We start from the raw sequence: 21,934 nt of genomic DNA on the forward strand, positions 1-21,934 counted from the left end.
TGTAAGTTCTATAATGAGTCTTTGATTTGCCTATCAAAATCAATTTCACCATAACACTAAGAGTCCAGAGTGCTGTTGTCTCTTGGTGTTTGTCTCCTGATTCTTTTGATAGTTTTTAAACATCTTCTTCTGCCTTCTACTTTTTCTCTTTGCTGCTTTGTGCAGAAAATTAAGAGGTTTGAATTTTCAACTATGTTCTTTGAAAGCTAATTAAAAGGAAAAAAGATCTGTTTTATAGTTTTAAAATGCTGCAGTACTTAGCAAAACAATAAAACCTGAAGAGTTTTACAGCACAGGTAATTTATTTTGCTATTGGAATAAAACTTCTTTTTTAAAGGTACAGACAGTATTTTAGGCTTAGTGAACCATTCATTCTGTCTCAACTACTCTATTCTGCCTATGTTGTATTGAAAGTCACTGTGTCTAAGTGAATGTGTGTGGTTGTTTTCAACTAAAATTTCATGTGTAAAAACACTTGTTATGCTATAGTGTGCTGTCCCCTACTCTGGGCAATCCCATCTTTCGGTTTTTATTTAGCTTTGTTCACATACTAAGGAATAAACAGTGAGTAATATTGAAGTAGATTGTAAAGTGGTGAAATAGCTCAATGTTTCACAATACAGGAAAAATAAAGTATCTTAAGATCTCATAATGTATCTTAGATTTATAAAAGACTTAAATGGCATATATATAGTTCAAGTTAGAATGAATTTCAGTCTTTAAAAAAATTGGTAAGATAGAATAAAATTATGAAACACTATGACAAATAATGATTCTTTAAAAAGGACACTAAAAAACTAAGATTGATCCTGTAGATCTTTCTGCAAAGGTTATTGTAGAAGCACTTGTTTCTTTATAAGTTCACTGTCCTACGTCTTATTATTTTTATATTTAGAAGCATTGTTGCACAAAGCCATGCAAACCACATAACTTGTAGAGAAAATGGAGCCAAGGGCACAAGATGGAAAACCTTTATCACTGACAACATTTTTTTAAAAAGTTGGAAGCCTAATAAAAAGTAGTAGTGTAGTTTTTCTTTTACATTTCAAATGATTAAAAGCCCCTAAGTTTTACAAGATGTCATTTATCTTGAGAAAAAACCTGTTTACTTGTGAGAGTTGCTATTCAAATGGATGCTACTTATATTATTTTGTAGTAATAAAGGATTATCCAAAACCAGTTGGAAAGTTGTGAAAGCAGATGTGGAGGGATAGGTGTGGCATATTAGTAAACTGAGGAGGAGTTGTTAGATGCTTGAAGATGACTATATTTTTGTATATTCTTAGGTGTGTCTCTTCAGCTGGGTGCAGTGACTTTTGGCATTAACTTAGTCTGCCTCACAGATGCAGTTGTACTTAAGCAAACACAAACTTGTGTAATGCATCAGTAACATTGGGACAAGTTTATATTTTGTAAACATTATTTGTTGAAAAATTCAATTAAACTGACTATTGAAAATATATTTGGACTATGTATTTTTGGAAAATGGCTAGGAAATCTTTACATTTCTTTGGAAAGCAAATATATATATATGTTTAAATGTTTGTATTTTATAAGTAATACTCTATACTTGGACAAACAAAGAACTCATTTTAAAATTGGCAGTTTATTTGGATTTTTAGTAGAATTCATGAAATAACATTATTTTTTAATTCAGGATCAAGAACAAGTACTCAATGATGCAGTAGATGGCAAAGAAATCTATAATACAATTCGTCGTAAAACAAAAGATGCCTTTTATAAAAACATTGTTAAAAAAGGTTATCTTCTAAAAAAGAGTAAGTGTTAACTTTTATGAGTAAGGATACAATTTTAGTATTTTACAGTTCTCAAATTTAATGGAGATATTGTACATGTTGGGTATAAAACTTGGTGTGACACGTAAGCTCTTATGACATGAATTACTGATAATTGACACGTTTTAGAACTTTTATCCATGCATCTTTCAGAATTAGAGTCCAGGTATAAATTAAGCCTACAGCCTAGCTAGGAATTAGAGATAAGCTTTTCTACTTCTAATTATATTAGTTTCACCACAAGATCACTAGTTCTTTTCCATCCACCCCTAACATATTGTTTAAAGAGAAACTCTTTATGACACTGCATATTCATAGAGCCAATGTTTTTAATCTCTGACTTTACCATGGTGTGATATAATGAGTAGGTCAGGGCCAATAGAAAGGTGTTTTTCCTTGTGAATGGAAGATAATTACTCCTGAGCAAGAATTTTGAGCATTTATTTCATCATAATATAGCATAAGTTGTCCTCATCACTAATTCTGTATGATCTATCATGAATTAAAGCAATTGATGTAAACAAAAGATATTGATCTACAGATAGTTGATAGGCACTTTTCCATTACATAATTATTAATGTACTGTGTACACTTCGGAATAAGAATTAAATTAATTTTGACTTTCAGCAAATATAATTTTCTGATTCTAATATGTGATTTCACAGTTTAATTTGAGCTCTTTTAATTTTCTTTTAACAGGCAAAGGAAAACGGTGGAAAAATTTATATTTTATTTTAGAGGGCAGTGATGCACAGCTTATTTATTTTGAAAGTGAAAAACGAGCTACAAAACCAAAAGGATTAATAGATCTCAGTGTATGTTCTGTCTATGTTGTTCACGATAGTCTTTTTGGCAGGTAAGAACTGGTTTCTTAGTCCTCTTTTAAGATTTTTATTTTTTAATCATTTTATTTATTTAAAAAAATCATTTTACTAGGGGCTCATACAACTCTTTTTACAATCCGTACGTACATCATTTGTGCCCAGCATATTTGTACATATGTTGCCATCATCATTCTCAAACACACTCACTCTCCACCTGAGCCCCTGGCATCAGCTCCTCATTTTTTTATTAATAAAAATAGTGTGTTTGAATTATTATCAAAACATAACAAACAAGTAATTAATCCTTAAAATAATCTTTTAATTAGTTAATTGTTTTATTGACTTATAATTCAAATATTATACAACTCAATATTCAAAAGGAATTGTGCAATCCCCAGTATAATCTCTCTCATTTTCTTCATTCTTGTACTCATTTTCACTATCTTCCCATTTCCCCATAACCTCTCCCCTGCCGTAACCCTAAGAAATAAGAAACTATTAATCCAGTTACTCTGTATATTTACCACTACTGGATTTTTATAAAGAAAATCACATAAAAATAAAAAACACCATACAACAGTTACAAAATAAAACAAATATATCAATGGAAAAGAAAGCAGAAAATAATGAATCAAAAGAGAACAAATAATGAAGTGTTAGATTTTAACTGTATCTGTATTAATTCACTATCCAATGTATTCTGTGTGATAGCAAGACTATTCAAACCAGATGTGTGATCAATGGTCAGAGGAGATTCTCTGGAGCTATAATCTTGTTGGGCACCATGCAAATGGATTTGGGGTTTTCTATAGTCTTTTGTATCCATAGCCTTCTGCAAACTGTGTGCTCAGAATTTAAGCTCTGATACAGTTCCCTCCTCTGGCCTTGGATTTTATTATTTCCAATCCTTGTATCACACAAACGAGTGTGCTTCTTCCATGTAGATTTACCTGACACCTCACTTAGATAACTTCTTTTTTTAAAGACACACCTTTAATATTTCAGGCCCCCCCTTTTTTTCTTGATAAGCACCCTCTTATTTCTTTACCCCACATTTTGCGATAGCACCCATACCTTCATTAATCTCTTTGTGAGGACAAATGTTGAGTAGGGCCACAGTCACGAGAACTGATTTAGGGCTACAATTAAGTACAAGCTCAACATGCACAAGTTCAAAATCCATTCATTTATCTGTGGTTTATACAGCTCCCTGGTCCATTTAAGAGACATCACCATCATTTTATTGGGCAATATTATAAATCATCTCCATGGAGCATATGGTAAATCTCTTGAAAGTATCATTAATTTAGCAAATGGGATAGAATTTAAAATACTGTTGAGATACAGAAAGTGTACTTGTAGAGGATAACTCTTAAAGTAAAATATCTGGAATATTTGACCAGTACTAATTAAACACATATGTGATTGGGTACTATTTATGTTAAAAATGAAAGTTGAAGATTTTGAAAGCTAAAACTTTCAATAACACTCATTCACAAAAGTAGAACTATGCCTGTTACACAAAATATGACATAAGAAAGCAAGGAAAGTATAAAAATAGATGTATAATTGTCTTTTAAGTTGCCAATTAGGATTAAAAATCATCATATAAAAGTGCCACATTTGCTTTCCAGGGTAATTTTGTTGTTCTTTATATCTTTCAACTGATCTACAATATAGAAATCTTGGAATGACATTTCCTGTAATAAGACTCTCTCCCTGCTTCCCTCCCTCCCCACATACAAGTGTGTGTGTGTATAAATGATGCTTCTGCCTGTTCTACTACCAGTCTTTTCAGTACTTCAGAGAAGTACTTTAAATTAGCATTGCTTTCCCATCCCATCACCCCCTTTACATCGATTTCAACGTTAGTCTGAGTTTTTATATATAATTTAGATCTTAAACAGCACTAGGCAAGCCCAGTTCTTAATGACATCTACTATGTGGCTTATTTATATCCAAGCTCAAGATCAATGGCCTTTCTTTTTCTTTAATCAACATCTTCAAAAATCAAACTTGAAGTGCTTTTAGGTATTGTTAACATGTTATTGCCTATTGTTATTACTAATAAAGCAAAAGGGATGGAAACATTTGTTTTAAACCCTTTGTTTTTATGCTGCCCTTTTCTTTCACCGAACATGAAGTTCCTTTACAGGGACTGGTCTCTCGTTAATTTGCCCAAAGTACATGAGATGAAGTCTCACCATTCTTGCCTCTAACGAGCATTTGTGCTGCATTTTAAAATTTTTTTATAGTGCTGTATTTCTTGAAAGACAAATTTGTTGGTTCTTTTGGCAGTCCCTGGTACGTTCCATATTCTTCACCAGCACCGTAGTTCAAATGCATCAATTTTTCTTCAGTCTTCCTTATTCACCAATTTTCACATGAATATGAAACCATTGAAAATACCATGGCCTGGTTTAGATGCACCTTAGTTCTCAAAATAACACTTTAAAGAGGTCTTGTGCAGCAGATTCACCCAGTGCCTTGCATCATTTAATCTTGTCTTCTGTTTGGTGAGCACTGATTGTGGATCCAAGCGTGGCAATATCATTGACAATTTAAATCATTTCTCCTTTTATGATGCTATCTATTGGTTCAGTTGTGAGGATTTTTTTCTTTACATTGAGATACAATTCATACTGAAGGCTACGATTATCACCATCAGCAAGTACTTATTTAATCTTCAGAACAAGCCTGTACATTGGGAAATATTTCTTATTCTTAACGGAGGAAGGGAAAATGAAGAAAAGGTGGTAATGTAGAAAATTATTTTAAAAAATTAAAATGACCCATAATCTAAAATAGCCGTTAGGGCTTTTTTTGGTCTTTAAGACTATGTCTAGTCTTTTTCTTTTCTCCTTCCTCAGTGTTGATAAATGCACGTTGCTTATCATCCTGATGCAGTGAGTTTAGCTATATAGTATATTTGTTAAAAAACTTTCGATTGGCTGTGTAGAATTCTAGAAGTTTTCGTTCAGTTTCTGTGGTGCTTCTTTATTTCTAATGTCCTTTAAAATTAACTCATGCAGTACTTATTTTTAGTTTGTGCTTTAAAAGGTGAAACAATTTCCCTAGTGCTAATTAAATATTTTTTAAAAATACAATGCTTTCTTTTTAGAATGCTCTGGTACAGTAGAGTGGTATTATATGATTAAAATATAAATTTAACATAGAATTTTAAAATTAATTTCTTGTAAATTATAGGAATTATTGTAAGTAATCCTTCTGGGTAGTGCCATAATTAAAGTGCTCAACTATTCGCCACAAGGTTGGTGGGTCAGTTCTACCAAGAAGACAGTCAAGGTGATTAGCCTCAAGAGCTTGTGGATCAATTCTGTTTACACAAAAAAATACAGGGTCATTATGGATTAAAGTCAAATTGATAGCAAGTAACAACTATAACATAAGGTTTTATATTGTGAATTTTTAAAGTTCATGTAAATGTTTGAAACACTCATTGTCAGGATTACTAATGATGCTTTTGTTTCTATTTTGAAGGCCAAACTGTTTTCAGATAGTAGTTCAGCACTTCAGTGAAGAACATTACATCTTTTACTTTGCAGGAGAAACACCAGAGCAAGCAGAGGTAAGGAAACATTTTTTAAAAGTACTTTATATCTGTGAGTTCATGGGGTTTTTTGTTTTATTTATTTAAAAAAATCGTCTTATTAGGGGCTCATATAACTCTTTTCAAAATCCGTACATACATCATTTGTGTCCAGCCCATTCGTACATATGTTGCCATCTTCATTCTCAAAACACCTGCTTTCTACTTGAGCCCTTGGTATCAGCTCCTCATTTTCTCCCCTCCCCACTCCCCTGAACCCTTGATAATTTGTAAATTATTATTATCTAATCAGAGTTCATGTTTTTAGACTAGAAAAGCACATTTAATGTAGTGATTAAAAAGATACTGAAATTAATCATGTTTTTTAAATTTGAAGGAACTACAACATTTTTGAAACATGTAAAATATAGTTTTAAAATTAAGAATTATTCATTTCATTTAAAAATTGGATTTGTAGCCTGTAATGTTAAATCTAAATGTTGATTTATAGTTTTTTAATACATGAGTACTATAAATATTCTCAGAATAATCTAAAGCTAAAACAACAGTTTTTATTTTTCTTTTATTGAACTCCATGTCTAAAAATAGAAGTCCAGTCACTAAGATGAAAAATATTTTAGGAATTCTCCACAAGTCTGGATTTAGTATCTATTTCGGTATTACCCTTGATCCATTTGTAAGCTCTTGTTATATACCTTTTATTAAGTCATAATTCTGCAAAGAGATAGTGTTTTAAAATACGTTGATTTAAAAAATATTTTGCTTTCTATGAACCTTAATATTTTTGTGGGTATTTGGTAGAATATTGACTTTTTCTATTTAACTCTAGTAAAGGAAATTAAAGGGATTAAAAGGTCAAAAGAAAGAAATTCTGTTCAAAAAAGAACATAATTTGTCAACCTAGAATATGAAGCCAAAACCTATTGCTGTTGAGCCAATTTTGACATATCTTAAAACTGAATCCTGATGTTAATTCCCTAACTCATCAGTTTTGAAAAATTTTCAGAATAAATTCGATGAACAAGTTTTTTTTTTAATTGTGAAATATTTCTTTTTTTAAATCATTTTATTGGGGGCTCCAGAACTCTTATCACAATGTGAACAAGTTTTTTTTACTGATCCATAATTGAACATTGTATTTCAAATATTTGTAAAATATCCTAATTAATAGCCATTGTAAATCCGTGATTTAAAACAATCTTTAAGCAGTTCTTTGCTAACTGAAATGTCAGCGTCTTGAACCTACCAGCTGCAGGATGGGAGAAAGCTGTAGCAGTCTTCTCGCATAAAGCTTGTTGCCTTAGAGACGGGGAAGTTACCTTCTTAGTCATTATTTTAAAATGTTAGGACGTGACTTCAGAATAGGACATTAAATTTCAGTATATCCCATCATTCTTCCATTTTCTCTCCTAATGTGCCACATATAGTGATAACATTTGAATATACCTTCCAGAATTCACTTATTTTGTTCTTGTATTTATATATTCCCTTTCCATGTTCTTCCATAGTGTTAGACTTGAAGTGGCATTTTGATTTTTTTCATGATATGAGTGGGCTTTGGGATCTCTGGTTACTTATTCTCTGCTACTTCTAGAAGATGTTGTGATTGTTATGTGAACATTTTAGCACAAAAGCAAAGAATTTTTTAGGAAAAGTATGCCAAAGTAAAATTTTTAGATTTGTTTTTAATTGACCTAAGATTACTGTCTTTAGAGCAGATCTCTATTTAAACATTTAGAAAAATCTGACTCTAATTTAATTTGGATGTTAGGCTAATTTTTCAAAATTGAATATAATATGGTTGACAGAGTTATAGCTTACCAGTAACATAATCCTTACACATTTTTATTTGTTGGTCTAAGATAAAGATTAGAGTGTTTTTGATTGTCACATTTGAATGTGATTTTTTTTTTTTTACAATCACTCTTCTTTTCACAAAATCTGCCTTTGGGGTACCTTAAGAAACATCTTGGTAGAAAGAGAAGGTGTTTTACATCTATAAAGAATTATAGTCTCAGAAACCCATAAAGGGCCGTTTTACTCTGCCCTTACAGGGTCACTATAAGTTGAAATGGAGGCGCTGGCAGTGACTTTACGAGTGTTGGAAGGAGCTTAAATAGAAGTGACAACAACAGCAAAACAAATGAGACCCACCAAACCCATTGCTGGCAGCCTCATGAGTTGACTTTACAGATTAGAACTTCTCTGTAGGGTTTCTTCACTGGTCTTTTATAGTAGCAGCAGGTTTCCAGGCCTTTTGTAGCACTCTGTGTAGGTTTGAACTGTATGTAGATCTTTATATTAACACTGGATTGCATATCACTCTCCCGGTCCATTGTTGAAGGATATTGAAAGGCCTTTGCTGTACTCAGCATTGACTTAGAGATACCATAGAAATACAAAAAATTTAAAAGAATTATTGTAGTTGTTTGGTTGCTCGTAATTAGGTTCATAGACTAAAACACATTCCATTCTTAGAAATGGCAGTCTAGAGAAGAGCTATTGAATTTGAACGACTAATTGTTCAGAAACCGAATAAACTAATGTATAAAGCTATCTGTCAAATGCTATTCTTTATAGGACTGGATGAAAGGTCTGCAGGCATTTTGCAATTTACGAAAAAGTAGTCCAGGGACATCTAATAAACGCTTACGTCAGGTAAACCAACATTTTCTTCCTTTTATGAGATGTTCTTCTTTATATACTTGCTGGGTTCTTGAGCCCAAATGTCATTTTGTCAGTACATGCCATGGATTACTGTTTTTGCACTTAAAACTATAAAACCAAATTAACAGTAGCAGAAAGTATTGTTTGGGGTGATTTTATTATGTATGTTCTCGCTACAGTATTTTTATGTGTTTCTGAAAAGAAGAATTTAAATCTATTTATTGAAAAGATTACTTGACTTATACTACCAATCCTAATAAATTTGTGGATTTGTCACTTTGTAATAATTGCTTTTGAAACCTATAAATAACTCAAGTAGTTTCCTGTCTTATTTTTAACCTTAGCATGTCCTATACTTTCATATTTGTGGAGGCAGGTCTAGGCTTTATTTTTCAAGTTCTATAGAGTCAACTTCATATTCTCCATTTCTTTGCTGCTTTCTTTATTGTTACCCTAGATAATTCCAAGAAAATAAATACATTTTGACAGTTTGGGATTTGAAATATTTTAATAAAATGTGATGTTTGTTTTATTTATAGAAATGTTCAGTAAGCTCAGTGAACTTATTAGCATATTCTGAGAGTAGATGAATGATAAATATTTAAGGTTACTAAATAGTCCTTTTAAGCAAAAGATTGGTCATTCTCACCAGGACATGTAATCATAGGAGGGGGCTTCAAAAATCCATGGAAAATTTGAATGAAAAGATAACGGAATTTTCCCAAGATATTTTGAAGTAATGTTTTGTAAGTTATGAAGAACCTACAGCAAGTTGTTGTGCCTTGTGTTAAACTTAAACCTTGAAGTTATCTTTTGTAGTTAAAATGTGATATAATAAGAACTGACATCACTCAGGTTTTTTATGTGTATTCTATTACATGATTTACATACATAGTTTCTTATGTTATTACTATTTTACAACAGATTTATTTTACACATGGGGAAAGTATAGGTATAGAGATAATGACTTTTCCAAAGCTACATAGCAGTAGGTGGCAGAAGAGAAAGAAGAACTAGTACTGGGAGGTAGATGACAATTTTTTAAAATCATTTTCTTGTCATATAATTATAATTCACATATCATATAATGTAATTGCTCAGCCACATTAAGAAGAGCTGTACAGTAATCACCACAATCAGTTTTAGAATCTTTTCTTTTCTCATTCCCTTGTTCGCTCCCCGTTTACCCCAGTATCGCCTGCTGTTCCCTTAGGTAATTATTAATGCAGTTTCTGTCTTATGTATAGATTTACCTGCCCTGAATCTCATATACAAAAAATCATATAAAACACAGACCCCCAAACTAACGATAACGACAAAAAAACAGTAAAATCTCATTTGAAAATGAAGTTGAAATATTAAAAAATTGAAACCACTTTAAAATGGGTCAAACGGGAGAGAAAATATAACCCTAACTGCATCTGCCATGACCAGCTTTACAATACTGTGTGATAGCAAGGCTGTTTACATCCCTGGACTCTGGTCAAAAGGAATTCACAGGAGTTTCAATCCATATGGGGACCCTGCAAATTTATTTTGGGATTCTATTGCCATCTATAGCCGTCTGCAAACAAGGTATTCAGAACTTAAACTCTAATACCATTCCCTCCTTTAGATTTGGATTTTAATATTTATAATCCTTGGATCACACAGACTGGTGTTCTTCCCTGTATAGACTTGGTTGATGCTGCCTTGCTTAGGTGGCTGCTTGTTTGAAGACAATCCTTTAAAAACCTCAGACACTGTTCTTTCTGATAGCTGAGCACCATCTGATTTCTTCACCACTCTTTGGCATAACACCCATATCTTCATTTATCTCTTCATGAGGATGAGTATCAAGAGAACTAATTGTTCCTAGCTTAGGGCTAGAGTCAAGTGGATGATGCTCTTAACTTTTGACACACAACTTTGGCTCCTGGTAGATAGTTTAGTGTAGGGGTCTTCAAGCTATGGCCTGCGGGCCACATGCGGCCTACCAGGTCTTTTTGTCCCGTTTTGTCTTTTGACTTCAAAATAAGATATGCGCAGTGTGCATAAGAATTTGTTCATAGTTTTTTTTTTTTTTTTTAAAACTATAGTCCGGCTCTAGGAACAGTGAACTGGCCCCCTGTTTGAAATGTTTGAGGACCCCTGGTAGAGTCTTGGATCTGTATCATGTTCATAAAATGAGGCAGATTCACTGATTGAAAAGTAGTTCTTAGCTGTAAAACCTTTTGTAGAAACACATTCTAACTTTTCAACGTTATTTTCTCTAAATAATTGTTGTATAGAGAAAGGTATACTTTATTGTTTCAATCAGACTATATAGTTAGAGGGATCACTTTAAAATTATTTTGTTTTATAATTTTTAAGCTAACAAGTTGTTTCATAGACTTAAGTGTTATGTTTTATCATTGGTCATATAAATGGAAAATGTCATTGATATTTTGGTGGAGGGGGGAATGGAAGGAAGGTGCATTATTGGCCTTTTTGTTCCACAATAACTGCTTTTAAAACCTGCATAACTCTTAAAATCTGTGGTAATTCTTTTTGTGTTTTCTGTAGGTCAGCAGTCTTGTTTTACATATTGAAGAAGCCCATAAACTCCCAGTAAAGCATTTTACTAACCCATATTGTAATATCTACCTGAATAGTGTCCAGGTAGCAAAAACTCATGCAAGAGAAGGGCAGAACCCTGTTTGGTCTGAAGAGTTTGTCTTTGAGTAAGTCGGATCTTAGCATTACAATAAGTCATTTTACTTAAAGTATTTAATCTTTCTTCTATTGTTCTGCCTCTCCATTGAAATTTTCAGAACTCAGCACCAGGTTCAGGTGTAAATAGTATATAAAATTATTTTCTGTTGTATTTGTTCACTTTTATTAGTAAAATGCTAATAGGTTTTGATTTGTTATTATTGTGAGTCAATATATTGGTGAGTTTAAAGAATGTACTAACTCTTCCAAGTAAAATACGTTGCTAGGGCTTCCTGGACTTTCTTAAATGAATTATTGCTAGTTTAAGAGCATTTAAGATGTGAGGGAAAATGTGTAATATGCTTCTCTGTGTTCCTGCATATTAAATTGTGAAACGTTTTCAGTCTGCTTTTAAACCCAGTGCACAAAAGTTGTTGACCAGAAATAGGGGCTAAGTTAATTCTAGAGCTAAAGCATGTCGGATAATCCGATGCCAAGAAAATTTGTTCATTCTGCTTATTCTTGCTCCTTTAGTGATCTTCCTCCTGATATCAACAGATTTGAAATAACTCTTAGTAATAAAACAAAGAAAAGCAAAGATCCTGATATCTGTAAGTTAAAAGTTTCGTGTATAAGTAAGAAGCTTTAAATTTCTTAAACATTTCTGTCTTTAATAGTTTTTCATTTATTATCCACTGTGGCACAGATTATAGAGAGAAGAGTTCAACAGCTTTTTCAGTAAAACATAGGGAATGTTTTTTTTCACAGATTCACACAATAGAGCAAAATAATGCTTATTGCTTTATGATTTATTTTTTTTAAACTTGTATTTATTGGCGTATAATTCACAAATTATACAATTTAGTGATATTAAGAAGAGTTGTACAGTCACTACCACAATCTCAGAACATTTTCTTTGTTATTAACTCCTCCTTTCCCCCAAACTCCCCTGCATATCCCAAAAGACCCATCTGTATAGATTTACCCTATCCTGTATTACAGATACAGAGAAACTTTCAAACAAACAAAAACTAACACCAATACAACAGAGAAAACAGTCAGAAAGCAGAAAATATATAAAATATTATATCCTTAAAATTCATAATGTAGTCTTAAAATGGTAATTTTAAAATAAAAATATGAAGTACATGTAGTGTCATTTTAAGATAGTTTCTTTTTGTTATTTTTGATCGGAAACTATTTAAGACAGACAAAAGACCAAAATGGCTGAATTGGACAGACTCTAAACTTAATCCCTTATAGATTTATAATACTCATCTATTCATCCTTCTGAACATCCCTGACCTATGCCCCATAAGTAATACTAACTAACACATTAATAGTGGGCATCTCATGGGCTGCTCTCCCACCTACCCTACCTGCTTTTCTATTTTCTTGTGTTATTTTTTATTTTCTTATAGATGGTATGTAAGTCTTTTACAAAAATGATTGATTATAATACTGTTAAAATACAAAGATTATTTAAACTCACATACTTTATTCAGTTCTGCGGGTTAAACCCTCCCAGTTCTTGTTCTCTCCAGCCCATCTCTTTCTCCCTGTTACAGAGACCGTTGGCAGGGAGTTTTAGCAGTTACACCAGAGTAAATTAGGTTAATACAGTCTTAAAATTCAGGCTTAAGGAAGGAAGTGCTCATATGCATTAAAGATCAAAGCCTGACTTTTGCTCTGTTACGTATTTATTCTATAATTTCTATGTTATAAGTGCATAATATATTTTAGTGTTTTCCTACTTTCCTTGTCAGATAAAGTTCAAACCCGTAGTCATAACGCACAGGAAGGCACTTTCTCGATCTCCCCCCTCCATTCCCCCTGCATAGTCATTTGCAGGGTCTTCACAAACCATGCCAGCATGCTTCCAATTCTTAACTTGACCATGGGGTTAAAATCCTCCGTGACGCTCCCACTGCCCTCACCCTCACCCTCACCCCTTCTTCCTCCTTAGCTGCACTTTCAGATTTTATTAAACGCCTGCAGAAGGGTTGGTTGCCTGTTTGGAGTGCATTTTTAACCTCTTCAGACTAAAATTATATATGCTGTATATACTCATTTGAGTATATATGCCGACTGAATATCCGCTGAGGCACCTAATTTTACCATAAGAACTGTACTAAAATGTGCTGAAAAACTCGGCTTATAGTTGAGTGTATATGGTGATGTCTCTGTGTGTGTGTATATATATGATTTTATACTCCAAATAGCACTAACCGCTCTTGTTGTACTTACTGCAATATACCATAATTGATTTCTTGCTTCCTCCTGCTAGACTGATCTACATGGGAGTTCAAGACTGTCTGGATCATATCTGGTTCTCATATACTTATATCTCATAGGATAGTAGGCATTTAGTAAGTCAGTAAAAATTGAGTATATATGGGGGTAGGAGAAAAAAAAGATTGAATATATGATGTCATTGAAGCTTCAGTAAAAAAAAATCTAAAACTATTAAGACTGAGCTCAGGAACACTAATGTGACTAATCATAGAATCATATTTTTAGACAATAACCTAATAATTTGACCATGTTTTTCTATTTAAGTATTTATGCGTTGCCAGTTGAGTCGATTACAGAAAGGGCATGCCACTGATGAATGGTTTCTGCTCAGCTCCCACATACCACTAAAGGGTATTGAACCAGGATCCTTGCGTGTCAGAGCACGATACTCTATGGAAAAAATCATGCCAGAAGAAGAGTACAGTGAATTTAAAGAGGTATTAAGTTATTTTCCTAATTATTTTTAATGGTATTAGCATAAACATTGAACATTTAATGAAATATTCATTTAGTTAAATGTAATAATTTTATACCCTAAGAGCCAGTGGACAGTCAGTTAAAAAAAAAAATCTCACCCCTATAATGTTGACCCTAAGAGACTAAAAATAAGACGACAAATGCATTGTTTTTAATAATGTATTCAAAGAACATCCTTCTTTATGTAAGAATATATTGAAAATGCATTTCCTGTTGTCTTGCTGAGAATGCTTAATGCCATGTACTTTAAACAGCCTTTTTTGTTCTCATTTTTAGCTTATACTGCAAAAGGAACTTCATGTTGTCTATGCTTTATCACATGTATGTGGACAAGACCGAACACTACTGGCGAGCATCCTTCTGAGGATATTTCTTCATGAAAAGCTTGAATCATTATTACTGTGTACACTAAACGACAGAGAAATAAGCATGGAAGGTATAGTGTGGGTGTTTCAGTGTAATGCTTTGAAAAAGGGTTAGAGTATATATATTCACACACGCGTATGCATATCACCTTTTCATAAAGGACATAGAGATGACTATTTTGAATATAGTAAAATAGTAAATCCTACTGCAAAATAAGTCATTCTTCTCTTTTTCCTCCATCCAAACTGGTAGTTGGGACTCTAGTTTTGACTTTTATGGGAATAAGGCAAAAAGTACTGTGACCAGGGTTTATCCCACACAGAAAACTTCTCTCAGTAACATACTTGTCTCCTTGAGATGCCTTTAAAGAAACATGGGGCGGGGTATACTTTTTTTGTGCTATGGGGAAAAAAAGAATTTTGAGATCAGGTCTTATAACACACTTTTAGCAGAAACAGGTAAATAGCTTTTCAAATATGAGAATGCTGCTCCACATGAAACAACTGTTTGTAAATGGATCAAGCTTTTTAAGGACAGTAAGTACAAACCTCAGTGAATCATGAAACTGCGGGAGAAGTCTAGAAACCGATGGAAGAAGGTAGTTACCCCTGAGGCAGTAGCTTCTGAAGTTGGAGTCACACGTGATGCTCAAGCCTTTTCAATGTTAAGTGCACATCTTTGCTTCAGAAAGCCCTTGGTTCTATGGGTGCCATAAGCATTGCATTAAAGTGAGCTAGCTAAAAGGGCTATCTTTCCATCACTTTTAAGTAAAATTGTACCTGATCAGAATGATTTCATTTAACTAACCATAGCTGATAATAATCCAGGGAGCAAAGTGTTTTTCATGCAGCGCAGAAGGTCAACTTAGAAGTTCATGGCATCTGTTTTTTGGCATGCCAAAGGCGCAGTCTTGATGTATTTTCTCAAAGGTATATTTATGGATGCGTATTATGAAGATGTTTTAAGGGAATTGAAACCTATTTATTGGTTAGGAGAAAGACAGGTGTGGCAAGGACTTTTTTCTTGTAATGACAATGCACCTTCTTATTCTTTGATGGTAATAAGGGCTGTCCTACAAGAAGTTTGTTGAGAAACTTAATCTCACGCACTCTATAGCTCTGATCTGCCGCTTCAGACTCCTTTTTGTCCCCAAAACTCAAAAAATACTTGAAAGGAACCGAGAATGCCAAAACTTCCCTTCAGATGTGATGTAAATCATGGAGTGTAGAATTCTTCAGTCCAAGTTATACAGAAATTGTCTTCAGAAGTGTGTAGACCTAGACAAAGTGTCCATCAACCAACAGTAGCTTCACATTTTAATATTTTGATTGTTTAATAAAGGTTTCTATGATTTTGTAGCAATACTTTTTGGCTTACTCCGATAAGTTGACGACTACCCTTGGAGGTTAGTATTTGTAATGTAGGTTTCTATCCTGGCAAACGAATATATAAAGAAGCCTTTAAAAAGGTGATTTCTTTTTCCAGGTCAATATAGTGCAAGATTGTGAAGAATAATCTGACGTTCTTGCCATACTCTTGTTTTATCTTTTATTACTAACTCATTGAACAGTAGTTGTTAACTGTATTTTATTTGTTGCTACTCTGGATGCTAGTTCCAGGCAACATAACTGAATTCATTGTGCTTCTGAAGGCCTTACAAATATGCCACAGTAACTTATTTTCCCCCATTACTTTGACTCACTAACAGTGCCTGCATATACACTTAATTCTATGCTTTTCAGTTTACTTATGTACTTCTAAGTGTATATGCAGGCACTATGCTATTTCCTCCTAATTTGTAGAATGCGTTTGAATATGTAACTGTATTAAGGAATAGATTACGTGTTCACACTTTTTAAAACTGAGATTCTTTTTCCTAAATATTCATGTTTTAGCAGATTTTTATTACTACTCACTAATAGTCATCGTTTAGGCTAACAAATTACCTTATACTGGGATTTTATTCTTTTATTTGGGGAATTGACACAAATTTTTGAAAACAAGGGATCAATGGGCAGCAAAGGTGGAATCTGGATCTAGTTTTGTCTCTATTCGATCTTAGGTAAGTCATGTAAGAATTCTGAGCCTTGATTGATTTTTCCTTTTTGTCCATGTCAACATAGAGGAAGGGTACAAGTCCTTTTTTTCTTGTATACTGTCTAGTGAGGTAAAGAGTATTGAAAGTGTTTTGCAGAAGAAATCTCTAGAGATATAGAATGTCATTAAAATAAATCAGTGCTGCAAGAAGAATTTGATTGGCATAATTGTCTAGTGGTTGAGGTTATATTAATTCATTTAGTCTGATTTGGTTCACATTCGTATAATCTTAATATCTTAATATAATTATTTGTATAGATGAAGCCACTACCCTTTTTCGAGCCACAACACTTGCAAGCACCTTGATGGAGCAGTATATGAAAGCCACTGCTACTCAGTTTGTTCATCATGCTTTGAAAGACTCTATTTTAAAGATAATGGAAAGCAAGCAGTCTTGTGAGGTAAGAATTAAATATTGTAAGTATTGAAGCAGAGCATATTTAATAGGTAATGCTTTAAAGGTAATTATATTTCAAGGAAAATGTTACTAGTGTTCTAAACGTATTCATTGGAGCAATTATCTCTGCTAATTCGTTTATTAAAATGTTAGGTAAAACATTTTTTATAAAGAATTTGTTATTTTAGGATTAAAAACAAGTAAATTGCATCAGAAAGTCCTGCAAGTACTTTTATCATTTTTCCTGCTATACTGATGATAAGTTAATGTTGCTTTCAGAAAGGATACATAACACCAATTGAAGGCTTTGCTAGAGATTTTTATTATATAATCTTGTTAAGGCCTATATAGCACATCGTAATTCTGAAAGATGCTTTGCCATTTTTTTTACTAATAAAGGGAAAGTTAGTATTGGAAACCATGGTTGGCTTAACAGTAACTATTCAGGGTTTACAAGAAATGTTTTAATAAAGACACAGGTACGTATCTTAAGGAATTTAGTATCAAGTCCTAGCTCAGATGGGCCTTTATATTTCATGTTTTGACTTTTACACCCTCCCCCCTGAAATACATAGAAATAAACTATATTTTATTATAATGATTTGAGAACATCTTTCCTATTTAAATACTCATAGTCTCTGGTGGCACTGCCAGGTAGGCAATCAACTGATAGCCATGGTAGGCTGTTCAAACTCAGCAGTGGAAAGATTAGGCTGTTTGTTCTTGTGAAGATTTATAGCCTCAAACACCTTCTATAGGGTTGCTCTGAATTAGAATTTACCTGATGATAGTAGCATTGGTTTTGTTCAGTTGAAATGAATTTACTGACAGTAGATGTGGTTTGTCTTCATGTAGTTTGTAGTGGCCATTAAAGTTGTGGAGCTTTTGATCTCTCTTGAGAATATTTTACTAAAATGAATAAAGAAAGCCTAAACTAAAATTTTTTATGTCTGTAACAATTGCAAAGTGTGGTAGCTGAAAATTGTTACATATACTCACTGCTTTCTCTTAAATTGGTGATAGGGAAAATAATAAGCATATTAGAAGGAATTCCATAGAGCAAAATATCTTTTTAAAAGTCCATTTAAAAAAAGGCAACCCCCCTTCCCCAAAAAAGGGAAAATAGCAGTGAAAACTACAACTTCTTGCTTACCTTTATTCATTTGCATTTGTCATTGCCAAGATTCATTTATGTTGATTTATTCCTTCTCTTAGTTAAGTCCATCAAAGTTAGAAAAAAATGAAGATGTGAACACTAATTTAGCACACCTACTGAACATACTCTCAGAGCTTGTGGAGAAAATCTTCATGGCCTCAGAAATACTTCCACCGTAAGTGGTGAAATTTTAATTTGACCAGAAATTGCATATCTGTGTTTGAAAATTTTCTAAATCATGTGAAAATTTCCATTCTAAAATTATATTCTGAAAAAAAGCTATGGTTTTAAATCTTTGCACAATGCATGTGTCTAATGAAAAAGTGAATTAAAACAAACCACATTTAGTTTACTGGTCAACATGTCTTGTTTATGTAGTAGAAGTTTATAATCTTGGGTTTGGGGTTGGTTGTAAGAGACATATCCATTTAGTGTATGCATGAATTTCTTTTAATTTATTACCAGATAATCACTCAATTTTGGCTTGCTGAAAGCCCTCTAGCATTAGTAAATTCACTTGTTCAGGTAGAAGTTAACTTACCTTAAGCCAGAAACGTGTCTCCCTGAAAGTTGGACTCATTAAATCCTTATGTAGCTTTGTCCAAATAACTTGTTTCATGCCTTTCACTAATATAGTAATATCTAAAACAAGTAACATTTTTTTCCAGAGTAAATGTTGATGTCGGCTAAGTAAATTGATTAAAACATTAAATTTTTTCTTATTCCTTTCTAAATATGACTCTCACTACGGAAATTACATTTTGGGTGAGAAGGCCAATTGCACTAAAATGTTTTTTTGGCTATAATAAGTTCAGTACTTTCATTTGCTTTCTGTATTGAGATGATTGTATTATTTTGACAGGACACTGAGATATATTTATGGGTGTTTACAGAAATCTGTTCAGCACAAGTGGCCAACAAATACCACCATGAGAACCAGAGTTGTTAGGTAAGGCTATTCAATATATCTGCTACACTGTTATATATAGAAAGCAAATAGTTTGGGGAATGATTTTGAAAATTAGAAAAACAATAGTACAAAGTATACAACTCAAGGCCTTTTTCTTTCTTTTTAAATCATTTTATTAGGGGCTCATACAATTCTTTTCACAATCCATACATACATCATTTGTGTCCAGCACATAACGTACGTATGTTGCCATCATCATTCTCAAAACACCTGCTTTCTACTTGAGCCCTTGGTATCAGCTCATTTTTCCCCTCCCTCCCCGCTCCCCCCTCCTTCTGAGCCCTTGATAATTTGTAATTATTTTATCATATCTTACACCATCCAACTTCTCCCTCACCCAGTTCTCTGCTGTCCATCCTCCAGGGAGGAGGCTCTATGTAGACCTTGTCATCTGTTCCTCCTTTCTCCCTAACCCTCCCTCCACCCTCCCAATATTGCCACCCTCACCACTGATCCTGAGGGGTTCATCTGTCCTGGATTCCCTGTATTTCCAGTTTCTATCTGTGCCAGTATACATCTTCCAGTCTAGCCGGTTATGTAAGGTAGAACTGGGATCATGATAGTGGGGGAGGAGGAATCATTTAAGAACTAGAGGAAAATTGTATGTTTCATCATTGCTAAACTGTACTCTTGACTGGCTTGTTACCTCCCCACAGCCCTTCTGCAAGGGGATGGATGTCCATTTTCCCCCAATGGGCCCTGGGTCCCCACTCTGCACTTCTCCTTATTCACAATGCTTTGGTTTGGGGTTTTTTTTTTTTTGGTCTTTGATTCAAGGCCCTTTTTTTTGGTGCCTTCTAAAATGTGTTTTTGAATTCTAGTGGTTCATTAACAATTGTTCAAAAAATATGAGTTATGAGATATTTAGCCACCTGTGTGTTTTTTAAAACCTTAACTACTTGAGACTTTTGTCATATACAATGAGCCTTTTTTAAACCAACTAAATCTTTAACTTCTTATTACCTCTCCTCCCAACACACATAACACAAATGATTTGGTGCTAAGAGGGAGGAGCAAAAAGGATGTCATTTAGGTTGGTCTCTACTAAGGCCTGTGACTCCAGGGTAATCTTTTGTCAGTCACTAGTTCTGAAGCCAGTTCCCAGGTCTCACGCTGCTCATTGTGCAGTGACCTGCTTTGGCAGGTCATGACATTTCGGAGCTGACATAAGGGACTTCACTATTATTCTGACTTATTTTTCCAATGAGGAAGTAGACCTGGAGAAGCTAAATTGTCTGCCTGTTGCAGGAGGGCAACTAAAAAGAGGAAGAGATGAGTTTACACAGTGGCTACATCGGTGGGCTCAAACAAAGGAACACTTGAGAGGATGGCACAGGACTAGGCAATATTTGTGCATTGGGTTGCTATGAATTAGAACCAACAGCAATAATGCTATACAGAAAGTTGGTCGCAAAGGCAAGCCTTGTAAGACCCAATCTGTTATCCTCAACATTATTGCACACTTTGTCTGAAACAGGCCCCAAACCATTCAAGACAATTGGAAGTTCAGTTCAAAACCATGGATGAATACAGCCAGCTTCGTAATATAATTTATTATGATGTAAATTATACCCTGCTGATGTTATCTCCTATAAATATTAAATCTATGAACATTATTACAGCTAGTTTTAAAAATATATATTGATCCTGCTCTACCTGTCTAAATTTTTAAAACTTCTTTTGCAAGAAAAGTATCTCTTGTTTAGTTTTAAGTACTTAAGAATTGTAGGCTCCGTATTTCTTGAGTCTAGCAATAGTTAGGAAACGAGGAAGAATTATAATCATACAAAGAACTTATGCTTTAACACAGTCCTGTGTCCAACCTTACTGAAAATAATTTTGTTTAAATACAGTTTCTAGCAAGGTGTTGAAAGGGGCATTTGTGCTCACAGGCATTATTGTTAGTGCGAGTAAGCTTGTTAATATGTGTAGGTATCTGTGTATCTCTTTAAATTTCGCAAGACTTGCACATGGAAAATCTTTTATAATTCAATATTTGCAGGGCTATGCTTTGATGCTCAAGGACTAAAGTATAAAAAACTGTTTTCTAGTAACATTTGTACAAACTTTAAAACTGAGTTTAAAACACAAATTTAAAGACTTGACAATTGTTATAATTGTTGTCTGAGAAAAAAATCTTTTTCTAACAGTGCTCAAATTGGCAAACCTCTAACAGGCTCAAAGGTATAAATACTTAGAAAATGAAGTATCTACTTCTAACACTGAAAACATAGACCTTCCAATTATTTTAATTTCTAGTGCAAACTTTATAAACTATTTTGAGAATGATTGTCTTTATAAGGATCATTAGTCACCTACTACCTGATTTCTAAAAGAAAATCAGAATTTTTTCCTACATAATGACATAGACTTTTAACTTTGTACGATTTTTTTTGCATTTTTTTTATGCCACACAGCTGTGATAATCCATCTTGTTGCGGGTCTTCCTCTTTTTTTCTGACCGTCTGCTAAGCATGTTTTCCTTCAAGGATTGGTGTCTCCTGATGACCTGGTTAACAATATATGTGACCAACTTGATGTAGAGCAGACTTTATTGGCTGTTTGTTAAATAATACACTTTAAAGAAAAGTGAGAGGAAGGAAGTTTTAGCCCATTATAGGACTGTCTCTGAATAGGTGTTTTTA

At 33.5% G+C, this 21,934-nt stretch overlaps 1 protein-coding gene across 1 annotated transcript in view; it reads left to right on the forward strand.

The window, feature by feature from the left end:
• RASA1 (RAS p21 protein activator 1) overlaps positions 1-21,934 on the forward strand; it is a 113,012-nt gene that overhangs the window by 80,669 nt on the left and 10,409 nt on the right. The window contains exons 10-20 of the mRNA XM_075541259.1: positions 1,658-1,778; positions 2,496-2,652; positions 6,122-6,209; positions 8,772-8,849; positions 11,403-11,560; positions 12,066-12,142; positions 14,091-14,263; positions 14,580-14,739; positions 17,025-17,167; positions 18,379-18,494; positions 19,182-19,268. Coding sequence (XP_075397374.1) covers positions 1,658-1,778; positions 2,496-2,652; positions 6,122-6,209; positions 8,772-8,849; positions 11,403-11,560; positions 12,066-12,142; positions 14,091-14,263; positions 14,580-14,739; positions 17,025-17,167; positions 18,379-18,494; positions 19,182-19,268 — 1,358 coding nt within the window. The remainder of the gene's footprint in view (positions 1-1,657; positions 1,779-2,495; positions 2,653-6,121; positions 6,210-8,771; positions 8,850-11,402; positions 11,561-12,065; positions 12,143-14,090; positions 14,264-14,579; positions 14,740-17,024; positions 17,168-18,378; positions 18,495-19,181; positions 19,269-21,934) is intronic.

Source organism: Tenrec ecaudatus, chromosome 2 (assembly GCF_050624435.1).
Source record: "Tenrec ecaudatus isolate mTenEca1 chromosome 2, mTenEca1.hap1, whole genome shotgun sequence".
In the NCBI taxonomy this organism is placed as follows: Eukaryota; Metazoa; Chordata; class Mammalia; order Afrosoricida; family Tenrecidae; genus Tenrec; species Tenrec ecaudatus.